Source organism: Lissotriton helveticus, chromosome 5_1 (genome assembly GCF_964261635.1).
Source record: "Lissotriton helveticus chromosome 5_1, aLisHel1.1, whole genome shotgun sequence".
NCBI lineage: Eukaryota > Metazoa > Chordata > Amphibia > Caudata > Salamandridae > Lissotriton > Lissotriton helveticus.
The window spans coordinates 560,364,108-560,382,366 of record NC_136065.1 but is presented as its reverse complement, the minus strand read 5'-3'; the positions used below and the strand labels follow the sequence as shown (position 1 = coordinate 560,382,366).

The 18,259-nt window shown below is 44.9% G+C and overlaps 1 protein-coding gene across 4 annotated transcripts in view; it reads left to right on the top strand.

The window, feature by feature from the left end:
* The window catches only part of PTEN (phosphatase and tensin homolog), a 265,772-nt gene that overhangs the window by 223,943 nt on the left and 23,570 nt on the right, over positions 1 to 18,259 (top strand). For all 4 annotated transcript variants that reach the window (XM_078642886.1, XM_078642887.1, XM_078642889.1 and 1 more), the window contains one exon: positions 14,995 to 15,222. In XM_078642886.1, coding sequence (XP_078499012.1) covers positions 14,995 to 15,222 — 228 coding nt within the window. The remainder of the gene's footprint in view (positions 1 to 14,994; positions 15,223 to 18,259) is intronic.

The following is an 18,259-nucleotide window of genomic DNA, read 5'->3' as shown; positions in this document are numbered from 1 at the left end:
ATTCCCTGATGTGTAGCCTAAGTTCTGCCTGCAACTGCTAATACAATAGGAGGCTTGGACTTTGTTCAGTTTGATTCCGACACAGTTCAGGGAGTTCAAAACATACCACACAATAATGACAGTGAGAAGGTTGATAAATTGCTTCTTCTACTGATGCTACCTTGTACATGGACTTCTAAAATGCTGATAAGATTATGATGTCTCCTGAGACTGAATCTCCACCAGGTCCGCTCACAGCGGAAAGTGCCTCCTTTGCAGCGGTTGTCAGTATGACAGCTGAAGTACTTGATTTACATCTATCTATAGTTGAAACAAAAACTAACTTGTTGATGATCCTGCCACTTTGAGACCCTTGCTGCCTTTTAATGAGACCTTTATGCCTACTTAAAATGGAGTTGTGCTCGGCTCCTCCATTCAGTAGTCTGAGTGAGAGAATTTTGTTTGACAATCCCATTACTCCTCCAGGGCCAGGTACTGATTAGTCATAGAAAAGCCCCCGCACAGTTTTGAACCCTCCAGACGTTCAGGCATGGATAATGGACATAGCAAACACCAGGAGATGAAACCTTTCCCTCACCCGCAGTCACAGATCTGGGTTGAATCCATCATCGTTCTTTAGCTCACTTCGCCACCCCAGTTCAGACACAGCGATATGTAAATCAGTCTTGACCATGTGCCTCATGGAAGCAGTCCAGCCAGAACTGCCAAGCCATGTCTTCCCTGGACCAGAAACAAGCATCCTGGGACCGGTTTTGGGCTATCAGCCAAGCTTGCTTGAATCCAGTGGCAAAGTTAGCTCACTTCGCATGAGGCACAGGGTCAAGGCTGATTTGCATATAGCTGGGTCTGAACTGAGTTTCACTAGCATAGTAAAAACGGGTCTAGCCTATCTACAACATTAGCCCTCCCGACCATTTCAGCATGCTGGCTAAGGATTTTGCAGCTCCAGAAGATGTGGTGGTTCCTGGGGTCGCAAACTACAGAATCCATCTTTCACCTCCTCCTCACCCACTGCAGCAGCTCCCATACGGCTTTGATTTCCCATTGCAGGCAGGACCCTGCATGGTAGATAGGGGAAAATATTAGATTTTTCCTACCTGGTTGTTAATCAGTTCAGTTCAGTTCATCTTTATTTCGTTGATTAAAAATCAACATAAAAAGTGCATAGAACAAATACACACATTATACAATTTACAATATATTTACATTAAACCTGAACCGCAGAACATTAAAAACAGGTTAAAAAGAAAGCATTATAGAAAAAAAACTTTTAGCAAAAAGGCACACAGCATTAAAAATGTATCATTAATCAGTCACGGGTGTTCCTGAGTCTTACGGACACTCTCAGAAAGTTTACTATTGAACATAAAGTACGGGTATCTACAGCCATTTGTAAAAAGTTAAGGGCAACCTTGGCTTCACGTATTTCAGCCTCATTTAAAATGTCAACAAGAAATTTCCGACGGGGCATTTGATAAAAAGAACACAAAAGTACAAAATGAAGGGTGTCCTGCGGAGACCTATTGTCGCAGCCGCAGGCACCCTTCTGCTCAACTGTTACCGTAAAACCTGAAGGATAAGCTAAAATGTGGTGTAACAAGTTGAGCCTAAAACGGCACATTAAAAATCTGTCCTGGTGATTATGCATTAAAAATAGATAAGGCTCCATTCCTGCCCCATTGCTCACTCGATGGTGTGCCATAACAGATTTCTTTAGGGAGTCTGTGTTTAGTCTTTGTGATTCAAATTTGTCAAGTAGCTCTTTTTTGATTTGGTATCTGCATGTGGGATTGATGGAGGTAGGATCACTAAAAAGAATTGGGTGATCAATGGATTCCAGAGACTCTTTTATATACCTCAGCCATGGGATATGCAGGTGGTTGTCCATTTCCATGCAGTCACAGAGTATTTGCCTGCTTAGTTCCACTACAGGGTTCACCCATAACCTAAGCCATATCATGATGGGTCTTACCTTTACCAAATCAGTGATATATGGTAACCCCAATTCCGTGTGTGTTATTCGTGCAGAGGTGCCCTGTGGTAGCTTCAGGGTCCTCCTCAGAAATTTATCTTCCTCCATTTGCAGTGGCCTTACATCTCTGAATCCCCAGACCTCTGCTCCATATATGGCTTTTGCAGTGCTAACCGCTACATAAAGGTTCATCACCTGTTCTGGCGACCACCTCCCCAATCTGCGAGCAAAATTATGAATAGCCCCATTCGCAGATGCCAACTTCCTGCATCTTTCATCAATTAACAGATCAAACTTAGTGTCCCCGTCAAACAGCAGGCCCAAATAGGAAAAAGTTCCAACCGTTTACAATTTGTGTGACCCTATTTTAAAAGCAATTTTCCTGCTCGGTTTCTTGCCTGCTATCACAACATAAGATTTACTCAGGTTTACGGACAAGTCTAATTCCTCCATAAACTCCACAAATCCATTAACAAGTTGTTGAAGGCTTATGGCAGTCATGGCGAGCAAAACTGCATCGTCAGCATACAATAAAACCGGTATGTGACGATTTCTGATTTTAGGGCAATCCACGTTTAAGGCAACCAACCTTCTCTCTAACCCATTTATATAGAGTGAGAACAAAAATGGAGCAAGGATACACCCCTGCCTCACTCCGCTGGTACACGGGAAGGGGTCCGTGCACCCCCCTCCCGTGCTACAGCGGACCCTGGCAGTGGTGTTCCAATGTAGTTCTCTTAAAATGTGAATGAGACCAGGATCAATACCAAGATTACTCATCAAATCCCAAAGTTTGCTCCTATTCACATTATCGAAGGCTGCCGCCAGGTCCATAAAGCCCATAAATAGTGTACCTTTACCAGCCCTCGTGTATTTTGTTGTTAGTAAATACAGATTCAGACATTGGTCACTGGTTGATTTGCCTGGCCTGAAACCGTATTGGGTGTCTGCTATGATGTTATGCTCTTCTGTCCATGACATCAGTCGACTAAGTACTGCCCTTCCCAACAGTTTGGCCGAGACATCTATTAACGATATAGGCCTATAGCACTGTGGGTTGTCCCTACATCCTTTCTTGAATATAGGGACAATCAGCGCCGTAGACCAAGACCGTGGAAGACCCGCCACAACTGCTGCATTTAGGACCCTTGTCATAATGGGTGCCCAGAGATCAGTGTTACTCAAATAAAGATCAGGTGGCGTCCCATCGGGCCCAGGTGCTTTGTTACGAGTTAACCCTCTGATTGCTTGGATAATTTCTTGCAGAGAAAATTGCACCTTGCCGGTCCGGCAGCCCTCCCAGCCCGCTGTAGACATTTTGACATTTTCATGATTATAGAGACTCTTAAAGTGTGCCACCCACTGATCAAGGAGAATGTTATTACTAATTCCTTGGGAATTTTTCTCATGGAAACAGGGCCTATTGATGATTTTCCAAAATTCATTGAAGTTTCTTTGTTCCCCCCCTTCCCTCAGGTCCGCCCATACTTCAGCTTGAAGCGTGAGCTTCCTTTGCTTAACCTTTGTTTTATAACTGTTTCTGCATAGGGCTACTGCCTGTTTATCCCTGGGGTAGGTTTTGAGACAAAGCTTCAGATGTCTTCGCGCCCTCGCACATTCAGTATTAAACCATCGTGGCTGTATTTCCTTTTTTACTGGTCCTTTCACTATCAGGAGTTCGCCTATCATGGTGGTTAATGACTCGAAGGTGGAAACCAAAAGCCCACCTTCTACTAAGGGATCGAGACAGTCTTTGGTTTGGTGTTTGCCCTTTGTTAACAGGGTTTTATAGAACTCCTCCGCATTAACTTTGGCCCATCTGAGTCGCCTCCCCTGATCCGTCGGGCACAGTGTAGCGGCGGCCATTTGAGTTCTTCTGAGGCGGGCACTATATTTTAATACCATTATCAACGGATTATGGTCGCTAAAGGGGTTCCAATCTATTCTTACTTCCTTGACCCTATCCTTCATGGCAGAGGATATCATCATATAATCTATGATTGAATAACATCCTCTGCCCTTGAATGTCGGGGTGAGGAAGCCGTCCCTTCCTGGATTCACCAGGTCTATTGTATGGGTCAAGGCAAATGTGTCCATGATCTTCATAAGGCCATTTCCCTCCGGGTTATGATCAAAGTGGGGCCCACTTTCTATCGGGCAGGATGACCAATCTGCATTTGCGGGGATCAGTTTGGGACAAAGGTGGCAGTTAAAGTCACCCATGATCAAAACTCCTGGTTCCCCACCCCTTCTATGCTGTTTGGTCTCGTAGTTTAGCCTGTTTTCTAGTTCCTGGGTTACTGATTTTTTTCCTACCCCTGAGACTGAATTATAATTGTTAAATATCAGTAACTTTAGGCCCTGTCCCTGGAACTCGACTGCCTGGATTAAATTTGACGACCAAGAGGATTCTGACCATGTGCCTTCCAACTCTAGATTAACATAGAGGGCTAGCCCGCCCTTCGCTCTGCCCGACCTTCCTCCTCTCGCAGGGACAGAAAAGCATTTAAAACCTTCTAATTGATAAGCGGTTGGGTCTATCACCCAGGTCTCCTGCAAGGCTATGATATCATAACCATTAAGATGCATTTTCCAATCCGCATTATCAAATTTTCCCGCCAGGCCCGCGATGTTCCACAACAGTATTTTTAGACCATCCTTTACTGATTCCCTCTCCTCTTCACCCCGTATTAGTGGTAAATGGTCTGTTACCCTGCCCTGGGTCCCTCCCTGATCCCCCTTTGTATTACTGGGGCAACTGTAAACTTCTCTGTGATGCTATCTACGTTCCTCCGTGCCTCCGGCTCCCTTTCCGCCCCTTCAATAGCCCTCTTCCTAGATAATTGGGGTAGTCAGTCTAATTCTTCTAAAGATTGCAAAGGACTGAATCTATTTACCCATTGTGTGTGATCCTGCCCAATGCAACCTTCCTCTCTTGACCAGTTTCTTCCTGCTACATTTCCGGGTCTAGCCTGGGCATAGTGCAACTGATTTAGGGCGCGTCCCCTTGGATAAAAGTGTCTTAGTGGTAGCGGGCATATTGTGCTGGTGTGGTTTTTATTGTAGCCTCCCAGTATATATGTAACTAAATTTGGGTCCTTGAAGTTTGCCACAATACAGTCTCCTATGGCGTCTTTCCTCCTGCTGCCTACCCAGTTTGTTCTTCTTACTAGCAGGATCTCCCTACATTCTCCTCCTCTTAAGGGCCTATGTACGTTTAACCATTTAATTAATTTAGTTTTTAACTCCTCATGTGACTCTCTCTCCCCTGCCCTGAGTCTGGGTACCCCTGTAAAAACCACCACATAGGCGGCGACTTCTGGTGGTAGATTTATACAGGATGGTACATAATCCGTTGGAATGTATGTAGGTAAACATCTGGTTTGAGTTTTATCTACGGAGCACTGACTTTTTGCAGTCCCTGGTTGTGGGGGTATAGGGATTGTGCCATGTGGTGTATTATCAGGTGCAGTTATCCCCCCTTGATTGAAGTTACCCCTGTGTTCTTGTACAATTGCCAAAGGTGTATCATTTAATTGCACTATACTGCAGTCCTCATTGCTCACACAGTTGTTTATACCTCGTGTCTGTGCCCCTTTTTTTGTTACTTCTACGGGGTGATTTGCTGCTTGGGTGGTATCAGATATTCCCTTACTTTTTCCCAGCTTTACTATTTCGTTTATTGCTTTGTCGAGCCGGCTTATTGGTTTTAGTTGGTTCATTAGAAATGTTTCCATATGTTTTTGGAAGTCGCCCATTACCTCTTCCAGCCAACCCGGTGGGATTTGTTGCCCTGCTACCCTTCCTCTAAACTCTTCAATCACTCTCTCCCCCCGGCTATTGGTCCCCCCTGTTCCTCTGCTTTGCTTCTTGTTATTTGCCCTGCTCTTCCTGCTGGCCCCTGGTTTGGTTTTCTTGATATTACCCGTGGCTATTTGCTTTACCACCTGGGCACACGGGATTGTATCAGTAGAATTTGCCAGGGAATCGTTTTCAGAGATTTCTAAGCTTTCCAGTACAATGGGTTGTATGGGGGTGTTGGGAGTGGACAGGCTTCTCTCAGTTCGTTCTATCTCCCTGTTGACTTTTTGCAGCATTAAATCAATTGCAGTGGGTTGTAGCACCCCATTTAGTACCACCCCTGTGGGAATATCAGACCGAGATGCATTGCTTTTGCTAGTGGCGGATCGTGTTTTGGTTTTATTAGACATGCCTGATGCGTCCTTAAAAAGAATTTCAGGTAGAAACCTACCAGGACACTCAATACTTTAAGTTCTCTGCTGCCCTAGTTACTATCTGAAAAAACAAGGGTGGCTGGGCCCAACGGGAAGGAGGGTAGGCAGGGCCACACTATTGTAATAAGAAAAATGTTTGCCTATGCCTCCAGTTTTTGAATGAAACACCACTTAGTTAAGGATAAACCACACTTTATTAGTTTATCCCGACAATGATTTATGTCGTTAATTTGTACAAAGTTAGAAAAAAGTTATATTTATTCTATCAAAACAGACATCAGATAACTATCAACTTCATGTCTGGCCATATTCAAAAAAGAGAGCAATTTTTGTGCATATATACAATTGTGCAATAGAAATTCAAAAAAGAATTTTTGACAAAACCACATTAACACGTGAATGAATAATCGTGACATGGACAAGTGTATTATAAATAAAACATTGCATGGAAAAAGGATCACAAACCTAGGGAGAGAAAATAAAGAAAGAACAAAATTTTTTCTTTTCTTTTCAAATTATTTTTTGCAAAGTCCACTCCCTATTCCTGAACCAATAACCAACCAACTTTTTTCTAACTTTGTACAAATTAACGACATAAATCATTGTCGGGATAAACTAATAAAGTGTGGTTTATCCTTAACTAAGTGGTGTTTCATTCAAAAACTGGAGGCATAGGCAAACATTTTTCTTATTGCCCTAGTTACTATGGCAGTGGGTCAAAGAGTCTTCCTTTTATCCCTGCCGTGTATGGGAGTAGATAATTCGCTTCACCCAGATATTATATATTTACTAGTCTTAGCTGGGACACTATTATTATTATTATGTAGAAGAAACAGTCAGTTCCCAAGGAGACCCACATCAATATTGTTCACAGTTAATGTCTTTTTCTTGTCTCTTGTACCTTATAGCAAATGCAAGGGGGGTAGCCCAGTCCAGCCTCTTCAGTCATGGATAGTCACAGATAGTCCCGCCCTTGTCCCAGGCTTCCCCGGCGCGCTCCCGCGACGCGGAAAGACCCGCGGGCTTTTCAGCGCCACCAGGCGCGTTGTGGGCGTGCCCTCGGCCGGCTTCCTGAGGCCGAGGATCCTGGGAGTTGTGGTTTGCTCCTACTCGGCGGCCGCGCTCTAGGCTGGGAGGCAGCGGCAGCGAGGAGAACCCAGGAGACAGAGACCGTCAGGCAACCCAGGTACAGCAGGTCAGGTAGGTGGACCCTGCTCCACAAAAAACGCTTCCCGCTCCACTGTTCGAGCTGCGGGCTTTTCAGCGCCACCAGGTGCGTTGTGGGCGTGTCCTCGGCCGGCTTCCTGAGGCCGAGGAGCCTGGGAGTTGTGGTTTGCTCCTACTCAGCGGCCGCGCTCTAGGCTGGGAGGCAGCGGCAGCGAGGAGAACCCAGGAGACAGAGACCGTCAGGCAACCCAGGTACAGCAGGTCGGGTAGGTGGACCCTGCTCCACAAAAAACGCTTCCCCTGTTTAAAACTGGTTGTTAATCAATGACTTCAGATCGAAGGTACTTCAGATTTTCTAAAACTGTATGCCTACCAGTCTGTCGTCGCCCCCCCCAAGCCCAATGTTAACCACCACCACCACGTCCCTCCACACTTTGTATCCTGCACATTACTGCTCAAGTTTCAGGAAATCATGCCACCCTTCTTTGGCAGAAAGTCCATTTGCTGTTGACCATGTGGCCTATCGAGAGTGTACCGGAATCAGATAAGGGTGAGTTGTTGCTACCTCTGTACTTCTGGCGCCCAAGAACAAAAGGGGACTGGAAGGTCCTGTAGTCTCATCAATTGTATCTTTGGTTCATGTTGTGGCAGGAGTATTTGAAATCTGCTCTCCTTTGGTTGATGGTAATGGTCCAGTAGGTAGAGGATACATGTATTCTGTACCTCAGCAAATGTCTGCTCAAGAAGGGCCTGTCACAGGCAGTCGCAGATAATCTTCGAATGGCTATTGCCTTTCTTTAATCCCTGGGGTATTCGATCACCAAATGGAAGTCCAGTATGACGCCTACACAGACGATTCCCTTTGTAGGGGCCGTTGTAGAAACAAGAGCATTGAAAGCTTACCACCTTTGCAACAATCACAGAACATTCAGCATATGATCCCAATGTTTTAGACTCAATCCTGGGCTGTGGTGAGATTTGTTCGGGGGGATCCTGGACTGTGGATCCCATACACCTTTCTACTCCCTCAGGCTTTTTGGCAGATGCAGGCCTTGCAGGGAAACCTCTGTTTTCAGTGGGTGCAACACTGGCTGTCTGACGGACAACATCCACATCTCAATGTAGACAGCCCAGGACCTTTGGCGGTGGTAAGTGGACACCAACTTCTCAGGCAGCAGTTCATAGTCACTGATGCATCAGCTTTAGAATTTGGCAGTCACCTGGGAGAGATGGAATTGAGGGTCTGTGGTCGTCAGTGGAACGAAGACTGCATAATCATCTCCTGTGTGTCATACCATCCAGTTGTGAAAGCCTTCTCCCATCCATCAAGGGAAGTTCTGTTACTGTCCTGACGGACAATACAACCTCCTTTGCATTTTTGCAATAAGAAGAGCGGTTTATGGCTTCGGATTGTGTGCCAGAAGATACTGTGACTTTGGTGATGGCTGACTCATCAGAGTATCTCCCTGGTTTCCAATCGTCTGATGGGTTCTTGGAATGCCAGGGCAAACCAGCTCAGCAGGCCTCAAGTGAAACTCCACAAATGCCGTCTTCATCACAAAGTGGTCCAGGATATCTTCTACTAGTCTGTCTTTTCTGACTTGACCTTTTTGTAACTGCTGAGAACATGCAGTCGAGTTTACCGCAAACAGAAGTTCCCTCAAAGTCCTAGGGGACCCATTTTGCATGCAGTGGAGCACAGGATGTCTATACGTGCTTCCACCACAAGACTTTCTTGCCTTGAGTTCTAGGGAATGTTGGAATTGTCTGGCTCAATTTATTTTGATAGCCCCGGATTGGGCCATGACGATATTGTTCCCTGACCTGTTTAGCCAGTGTATTTTACACTCTTATCTGTCTGCCTCCCTGGGAGGACCCCAACATGGTATTGTACCAGAAAGTGTCTCCTTTGGGGTTATGCGGAGACTGGCAGAAGAACTAAATGTATAACTCCTACCATAGAGGTGAAGACTAAAGTTCAGACATAGGTACTCCAGTATGGTTGGGTGCGTACAGGACCTCGGTGATCATTTAATGAGCCCCTCATAAACACCCTTTTGTGCACTTGGGCAAAACTGTGTTCGGGAACATCAGTTAATAGACCGGCCGCTCAACACCATGCTTTTACACAACAACCTCCTCCAGATAGCTTGGTGGTACAAGCATCCACCAGTAAAGTTAATTCCAGTGCTTTCCACATCACCCCACCTGATCTTGAGTCTACGAGAATATAGACATTTGGTAATAGCTTCTTTCGCACCACAAGTCTTTCTTTGCAATCCGTGAACACCAGCTGCCTCTCAGGTCACTACTCCTATGCCCTATGGGATATGATGTGAACAAAGCAAAACCAAAGGGGATGATGTACAGAATGTTGAACATTGCAAGCACTCGCCCCCAGTTAAATGATCTGGGTTTAATCCATCATCATTCTTTAGGTCACTCCGCCACCCCAGTTCAGACATGGCCATGTGCAAATCGGTCTGACTCTGTGCCTCATGGGAACGGTCCAGCCCGAACTGCCAAGCCATGTCTTCCCTGGACCGGAAACACGCATCCTGGTACCGGTTTCTTGCTAATCAGCCGTCATCAGCCAGGCTAGCTTGAATCCAGTTGCAAAGTGAGCAAGGGACCCACGTCTGGGCATACCCTGCCAACTTAGGGCGAGCAAAGCAAAACCAAAGGGGATGATGGACAGAGTGTTGAACATTGCAATCAATTGTTCTTTTTGCATTTGTCACTATGGGACATGGTGGCCCAAGCCTTTGTCAGCTGCGGACGACCTCTTGCCATCCTTGACCCAAATTATGTAGGATATCTGTGAAGCAGTTACAATTGTATTTTGTTCCAGTATGGACATGAACAGCTGCTTAAAGTGGGCAAACTCAAGATAGGGCAGCGATGTAGTATGTTTTTTTGGGGGGAGTTGTTTAAATTTCATTCAGGGGCTTTTGAGGTTCAGAGGGGATTAGGTTTGGATGCTAGGGGGTAAGATGTTTGAAATTGTATTATTCTAAGATACACATGTGCATACGGCTGTGCAACCCGCTGATCTGCGGACCAAGCAGGTCACCTCCTGATTAAAGTGGGCAATGGGCACGAGTCTGTCATTCGGTGCCACACCTGGGTCTGCAAGCTTCTCCGGAATGTCCTAGCATCTCAGATGGTCATGCCGTTTGATGGCTTTTCCCTTTTTGGCAAGAAACCATACTCTTGTCTCGGAATGTATTCAAGAAAACCAGGCCACACATGTTCCTTGGGCCCGTTAGCCCCATCCAGGCAATTCCATCTGCTTTTGGTCTGTTAGGGGTTTCCTATACTGCTAATTTGAGACCTGCTGCTAGCCCAACAAGTCTCCAACCCCTTTCATGGCCAAGGCTATAACGTACAAAGGAAGATGCTTGAGACATCAGGGGCAACATGCAGCTAAGCCCCCACCTTTCCAGCAGCTGCAACACCAAACCACCTTAGTGTGTCCTTTGTGAACACAGCCACTGTCGTAAGCAGGGTACGAGTATTCTTTCAAGGCTTTGGACACCCAGGTACTCCAAGTTGTATAACTGGGCTATGCCCTGAAATTTCTTTCCACCCAGTCACACCTTCCACCTATATGAGGGCGGCTGACTAAGGAGAGCTCCTGCTGTCTTGCAGAAGGTATGTTACAGGCACTTTTGACTGAAGGGGCCATACCGGAGTTCCAGCATCAGAGGTTGGAGCTGCGGGTTACTTTTGCTACTTCTTGGAGCCAAAGAAGAACTGAGGCCTTCATTCTATTTGAGATCTCTGCTCTCTCAATGCCTTCCTGTGAAAGAATAAAGATGCTCATTCTAGCTCTGGTCCTGTCTGCCTTAGACCCCGAAGACTGGATGGTGGCGTTTAAACTACTTACTTCAATATTACTGTCCTGCAGGCCCACAGGTGCAACTTCAGTTTGCAGTGATCCCCTTCGGCTTCACCAGTGCCCCCCCGGGTGCTCATGAAAGTGATTGTTCGGTCTCAACACACCTTCAGAGGTTGGGGTCTCAGTCTTTCCCTATTTAGACATTGCCTGTTGAAGGTGGGCTTGCCCAAGACTGTAGTCAAACACCTGCAGATGGTGGCAAACTTTCTCAGATTGTTGGGGTTTACTATCAACGTGCCGAAGTCACACCTGACTCCTTTGTAAATTATCCCTTTCATTGAAGCCATTTTGGATACTGTCTGGTTTCATACCTCTCCCACAGAGGGTAGAGTCCAGGACACTGGCTATGATCTTGATGCTACCGTCTCTGTCCTGGATGTCAGTTCAGATGACTGAGGCTGTTTGAATTGTTGGTCTCCTGCAGCCTGCCGGTGAAACACATCAGACACCATATGTGGCCTCTGCAGTGTGATCTGAGGTCCTAGTGATTACAGAGTATTTGGAATCTGTTGGATCCTATCCAAATTTTAGAGGCAACTGCAAAATATTATCAGTGGTGGATGCTGGATCGTGACTTGGTCAATGGCAGACTCCTCTCCTTACCCCACCCAAATTTGACAGTAGTCATGGATGCATCACTTATGGGTTGCGGGAGGCACACTGGAAGTGGTTGAGATCAGAAGCCTCTAGTCTTCGGGAGAAACTCAACTGAAGTTGAGGGTGTTTCACTTGATGTTGAAGGCCTTCCTGCCCACCATACAAACACCACTGCTGCCATGTGAAACTACAATAATGAGGATGGGCTGGGTTTTGGGTCCTCTGCCAGAAGCTCTATGCTTCTAGAAGTGGCTAGACTTCCAGGAAGTTTCTTTGGTGGTGAACCATTTTGCTGGGGTCTCTAAACACCAGGAGAGACAAACTCCGCTGCCGAAGCTTAGCTTACCATGAATGGCAGATACACACGGAGGTGGCGCTTGGCATCTTCCCTCAGTGGGTAGAACCCTGATTCGATCTTTTGTTCACTGCCGAGAAAACAAATGCGAACACTTCTGCTTGTTAGGAGCTCTAAAAAATAATCTCTCTGAGGCTCATTCTTTCTAGACTGGAGTTCAAGACACCTCTATGCCTTCCGCAACTGCCTCTACAGCTCAGAAATCTGAAGACAAGTAATGACTGGACCCAAAGTCATTCTAGTGGCTTCAGATTGGGCTGGGAGAGCCTGGTACCTGTAACTCCTGGGCATAAGCATCTGTCCTCTGATAAAACTGCCACTACAGGAGAATCCTTTGTTGCAACAGCAGGGCAGGGACCTATGCCCTGGTCTGTACAATCTACATTTCTATGCTTGGAGATTGAGCTGTGGCATTTGACCTTTCTCTTGAGGTCGATGTCTTCTTGGTGACGAGGCGCCCCTTCCCAAAATCTGTGTGCTCCAGTTGGTGGGACACATTTGTGGCTTAGTGCAGCACCCACCAATTTAACCCACTGCAAGCTAAGTTGTCTGAGCTTTTGTTGTTGGTTTTGTCTCTGCCTGTATTGCTTTAATGTTTCTGAATGTAGTCTGATGCCTGGAGAATATACACAAGGTGAGGGATATGCATTTAGATTGAGAAAGAGATGGAGATTTAGATGGAGAAAAATCGTTATTGAAGGTAAGTAACTTGTTTATGGTTCTTCAGACTGTGTATTTTCAGTGATGATGTATATTACTCTGCATTTTGTTACAACCCCTATTCAAAGATGAGCAGGTACAGGGTAAGATGTGAAAGTTTACCATAGCTTTGTTCAACCTAGGATGTAGATGTGTCATTTAAACTTAAAATTTTAACTTTTCTCATGTTGGAAAGGTGGTCTACTATCACACTATTTCCATAGACACATTGTGGGAAGAGTGAATGTATGATATTGCCATACTTGGCAATAAAAACTGCAATAAGTTTGCTCATCGGAATCTTGTCACGCGACATGCCTAGCCCATCACTCTTGGGTTTTGGTTAATAAAGGGTAATCTTTCCACTCTATTCTCTTGCTGTGCAACTGCATTCCTCTTAGGTTCCAGTTCGCAACTTCATCTACAAGCAGATGAGTATCACAGCCTCCTCCTTAGAACCAAATGTGACTGTATCTTCACCGCTCCTAGTTGGGCCACATACTACTCTCTTGCCAAGTATATTCAAATTTTACTTGGGTTACTCCTCCGCTGCCTGTTTGTGGACCCTGCGACCCTTCTAGAGATGGACTCAGAATATCTTGGATTGCACTCTTTGGTGGGCCCTGTGGCCCATCAACTGAAGTGTCTATGGGTCAGAGGCACACTATACTGCGCATAGCTTCTTTTCTCTGTCTAGGCATTTACGGTATACTCTTACACTGATTACTTGAACGCATATACTTGCACTGCCTCGACATATACCAACACTAGTTTTAAGGCCACATCTGCAGTACCGTCTTGCAACCCCTGGGAACCCGACTTAAATTTTCAATTTCATGAATTCCATTAGTGGCAGAAACCAGTATCCAAAGATGAGTTGGCTATCTCGGAGAAGCCCAGGCCAGATTGCAAAGAGAAGACAACAGGCAAACCCACACTATGCACCTGGGTGATGAACAGTATACACCTTTTCCACTAAGTTCGACACTTTCTGAAGCTACATGCTCCATTATATCATGCCAGCCGTATAACGTTTCTCTGCCTCATAAAACTGCAGCATCTTTCATGAAGAGTCTTTCTTAAAATGGTTATTCAGCTATATCTAAAATTATTAAAATCTTCAAAATAGTCTTAATTAAGAAATGGTTTAGCTGCACTGTGACAACCTCATCAAAAGCTTTCTGAAAAGGTCATTATAGTTATTAGAGAAGGGATATCCGACCAATATTGATAGTGGCATGCCTTACATGCTAAATTTGGACAATAATTTGCAATTAGCTTGAGTTCTGCAAAATTTATGATGACGCTCTGTATGAATGCTGATTGGTGTTTAGAGTGAGTTGAACATCGGGCACCCTTTTAGTACGCTTATCCAGTTTTAATTTTTTGGGTGGTTCTGGGTAGTATTTCAGAGCTTTCTCCAGGCCAAAACGTGCTTGAAGACCGCAATGAGGGGTGTTTTTTTTTTGCGCGGGGGGGGGGTCCTAATTAAAGGCAAAGAACACTCCATTCTTGGGTTCTAGATGAAATACATTCATTGCCAAGGAAGGTTTTCTAAAATCATGTCCATTTTAACACAGCAGTAACTTCAAATTTTGTTTGTACTCAGAAAATAAGTTTTGTTCTTTTCTTAACTAGTTTGGTTTATAAAAAATAACGAGCTTCACAACATGGTAACATATTTTGGGGGGAATGCTTCAGATTGGCCGTGCCATCAAATTCAGTCTCTGCTTTGGGATTGCTTTTCATAACTGGCCACCGTAAGTTAGTTATGTTACGGGCAAGCAATCAAAAGGGCTCACTTCTAAGCATGATAAGGTCTACAAATGTGATATCTCACTGCTTAGTGGTTCTGTAAAGGGGTTCCTATGGCCCTTCAAGCAATAATTTTACCATGTGATTACCAGTAAGATATTTTGGATTTGAAGCAGGTTTTTATGGTAAGTATTATTGTGTGTGTGTGTGTGTCGTATTTCTATAAAATAGGCGGTTTGATAATGTACTAATTTGCATAAACAAGGTGTTGCATAGAATTCGAGTTACCAACACTTCTGTTTCTTTCATTTAGGAAAAAATGTTTCACTTTTGGATAAACACGTTCTTTGTACCAGGACCCGATGAAAGCTCAGGAAGAGTAGAAAATGGAACTTTACACAGAGATCCGGAACTTGATAGTATATGCAGCGCAGATCATCCGGATAACGACAAGGACTATCTTATCCATACGTTATCAAAATATGATCTGGACAAGGCAAATAAAGACAAGGCCAACAGACTTTTTTCTCCAAACTTCAAGGTTTGTTAATAGTTCTAGTAAAAAGACAGTATGAACCAAAGAAGTATGCTCCTGCATTTCTCTTATTCTGAACTGCTCTGTGACCTACTAGTTCTCATCTTGATTAACATTAAGGTGAAAAATGCAGGGTCCCTGGACCAAAAGAGCATTTTTTCTTGGTAGAAATGTAATTTCTTTTAGGTATTGCAATGCCTGTTTATCCATATGCTGCTCATACCAAACAGACACCACAATTTGCATTTGTGTGATCTTTTAAAATAACATGTCACTGCTTTTAATCAGTCCTTTGATTAGGTGTTAGTTGGCATCATGGTGATAGACTATTGCTTGTCCTCCTAAAGCTGAACATATTTGAGCCCTTTCCCTGTTTGAGTCGATGTATGCTTAGTCCTCGAGGAGTCTCACCGCCTTGTCTTTAGTTTTGTCCTGAAATGCTGACAAGCTCTCACTAATCAATCAAGCAGGTTTGCTTAGCTTTTACATTGCATTTTCCGCCATGTTCCCACACATAAAATGTGCCTATTGAGCAGTTTTTTCAAAAAGGTTTTCGCAAATGTACAGTCAAATCAAGGTGTCTGTTTCACAACAAAAAAAGATGTTTGCTTGACAGTCCAGCTCTCACCAGACAGTTATGCGAGTATCATCAGGAAGAGAGGCTGTGGCTCCACCCACGTGATGGGAGCCAGGAGTACATGTTTTGAGTGGGCAGAAGTTGTGTGCTGCCACAGAAAAGTGCTTTCTCTCCACACAACTGTGAACATTTTGTTGATTTATCCAGCTTCCTAAGATTAAAGTTTAAGGGGCTCACACATTTCATTGCAATGCTGTGTTGGATAACTACATAATTGATGGTGTTTCTTTGACAGCAGCACAAATAGGAGGGTGGTGGTTATTAATGTGCATGGATTTTTAGGTCTGCCTTAAAAGTGCATTTGTAAGACTGACCTATTGGCATTGCCAATGCTTGTTTTAATATATTTAGCTTGATTTCATTAGCGATTTAGTAAATTAAAAGCATACTTTCAAGTAGCACGATTATACAAACAGGGTGGTGTAAATTGTACACTGAACAGGTCCTACAGCAGGGAGAATCTTGAGAGGAAGGTTTTGGGGCTTCACACAGTCTTTCTCAGTAAAGCCTTCTACAGGTTTGAGGTTGTTGCCTCTATTTGACCCCACCCAGGGTTCTGTTTATTCTCAAGAGACCATGTTTATTTCTGCAAGTTGGATCCTTCCTTGAGTAGATAAAAACTGCTACCTGCGAAATTAGTCTGAATTATTGAATTTGGACAAATAAAATCTTTATGTACCTCGTAGTCTTTGTTTTTGGCCTATTTAACCACAATATCCAATTAATTCTTAGGTTCTTTACATAAACGTCTGTCATCTGTAAAGATCTAGGCTTATAGAAATTTTGTAAATGCGATTTTTTTGAAGGGTGAATCGTTTCTGAATAAACATGCTGTGCATTATTCCGCATTATTCTAGTGAGTGGGTCCAGAGCGCTCGTCTTGTAGTCTTTGTTGGGCTTCAACTGCTTTAATTATTTGGCGCTTAGTCCTGCCTTCTCTTGACATCATACGCCTGCCCTTGAAGCCTCTGTGCGTGGTAGTCATCTTCATATTCTTTCACTGTTGGGTCTGAAAGCATTGTTGAAAGCTTTCCATTCGTTGAAGGGAAGAAGAAAGAAAACAAAGTATGGGCGAGTAAAAATTAAAGCTTTAGAGGGAAAATATAATTGCAGTAGAAGGAATGGATTTACTGATTACCACTTAAAGACAACGAAGTAAGTAGAACACGCAGTTGGCTGAAGTAGCCAAGGTAAAAGGCTCTGACGTTGAGAAGGAGGCAGTCTTTTCGCGTAACACAAGTGCAAAAAAAAAAAGCACAGACAGGCACAGGCACTGGAAAGACTGGAGACAAGCGTGCTGTGAACATCAGACTCTAGAGCCCAAAAGACTCCGTTGGCAGCAAAAATATTGCTGGCCAAAGTTTATGTCCCACACCAAAGACACTGCAGGGGATTGATCCTCAAGAAAGACACCTTAATCAAAAGGCTATCAAAGATGTACACAATTTAAGACTGCAATTTGGGCACTGGCAGCCAATGCTTCCATGCGGAGAGAGCAGCAGAGGGATATGAGGCCAGGTGTTGCTCAGGCCATTGAGCCCTTTTCACCTCGACCCCCTGGGGCCCACACAGCCCTGAAACAGCCCCTAGCCCTTCTCACTCAGGGCATAGTGGGCGAGGAAGAATGGGTCTCGCTGTGGGGGCCATGTGATGTTGGGAACTCGCACCATCTTGACCATAGCCTGCCCCCCCACTCCCATGGATGGCCCAGAAGCTGTGTTTTTTGCTTTATCCCCTCTCCTGCCAGGCCATTGCCCTGAGGCAGTGAAGGACTGGGGAGGGCTGAGTAATTTACAAATAGCTTGGGCCTCGCTGTTTTTCAGGTGCTCCTGCGCTAGAGGGCTGGGGAATAATTTTGTAATAGAATATGGCCTCGCTGTTTTTCAGGTGCTCCTGCGCTGGAGGGCTGGGGAATAATTTTGTAATAGAAAGGGGCCTCGCTGTTTTTCAGTTGCTCAGCTTGTAGGGCGTTGTCACCTTTGCTGTGTGTCCTCCCCAAGAACAATATCCTCCCACTAACATTCCTTGTGTGTTTTAATGAAAGGGCATACCCCGCAAATGTGGTCCACGCCCCCCGAATTTGGGCCATGCCCTGCGAATTTGGCCCACTCCCCGCAAATTTGGGCCACGGGTGTGGGCCACTTTTATCGTCAGCGCCCGGCCAAATTGTAATCCCAATCCGACCCAGGGTGCAAGCCAACATTCTAACACCCCGTTCAACAGGGCGCACCTGTTTGAAAGTGCAGTAGATGACGCTCCAACAAATAAGGATATCAACACTGCAAAGTCGGTGGCGGGCCCTGCAGTTTAGAGGACAGCAGAGGAGAGCTTTCACCCCCACTAAGAGAAGAGGATCCTTCCAAGTTGTCATTACTCAACAGACCTTCCAACATACAAGCCATGCAC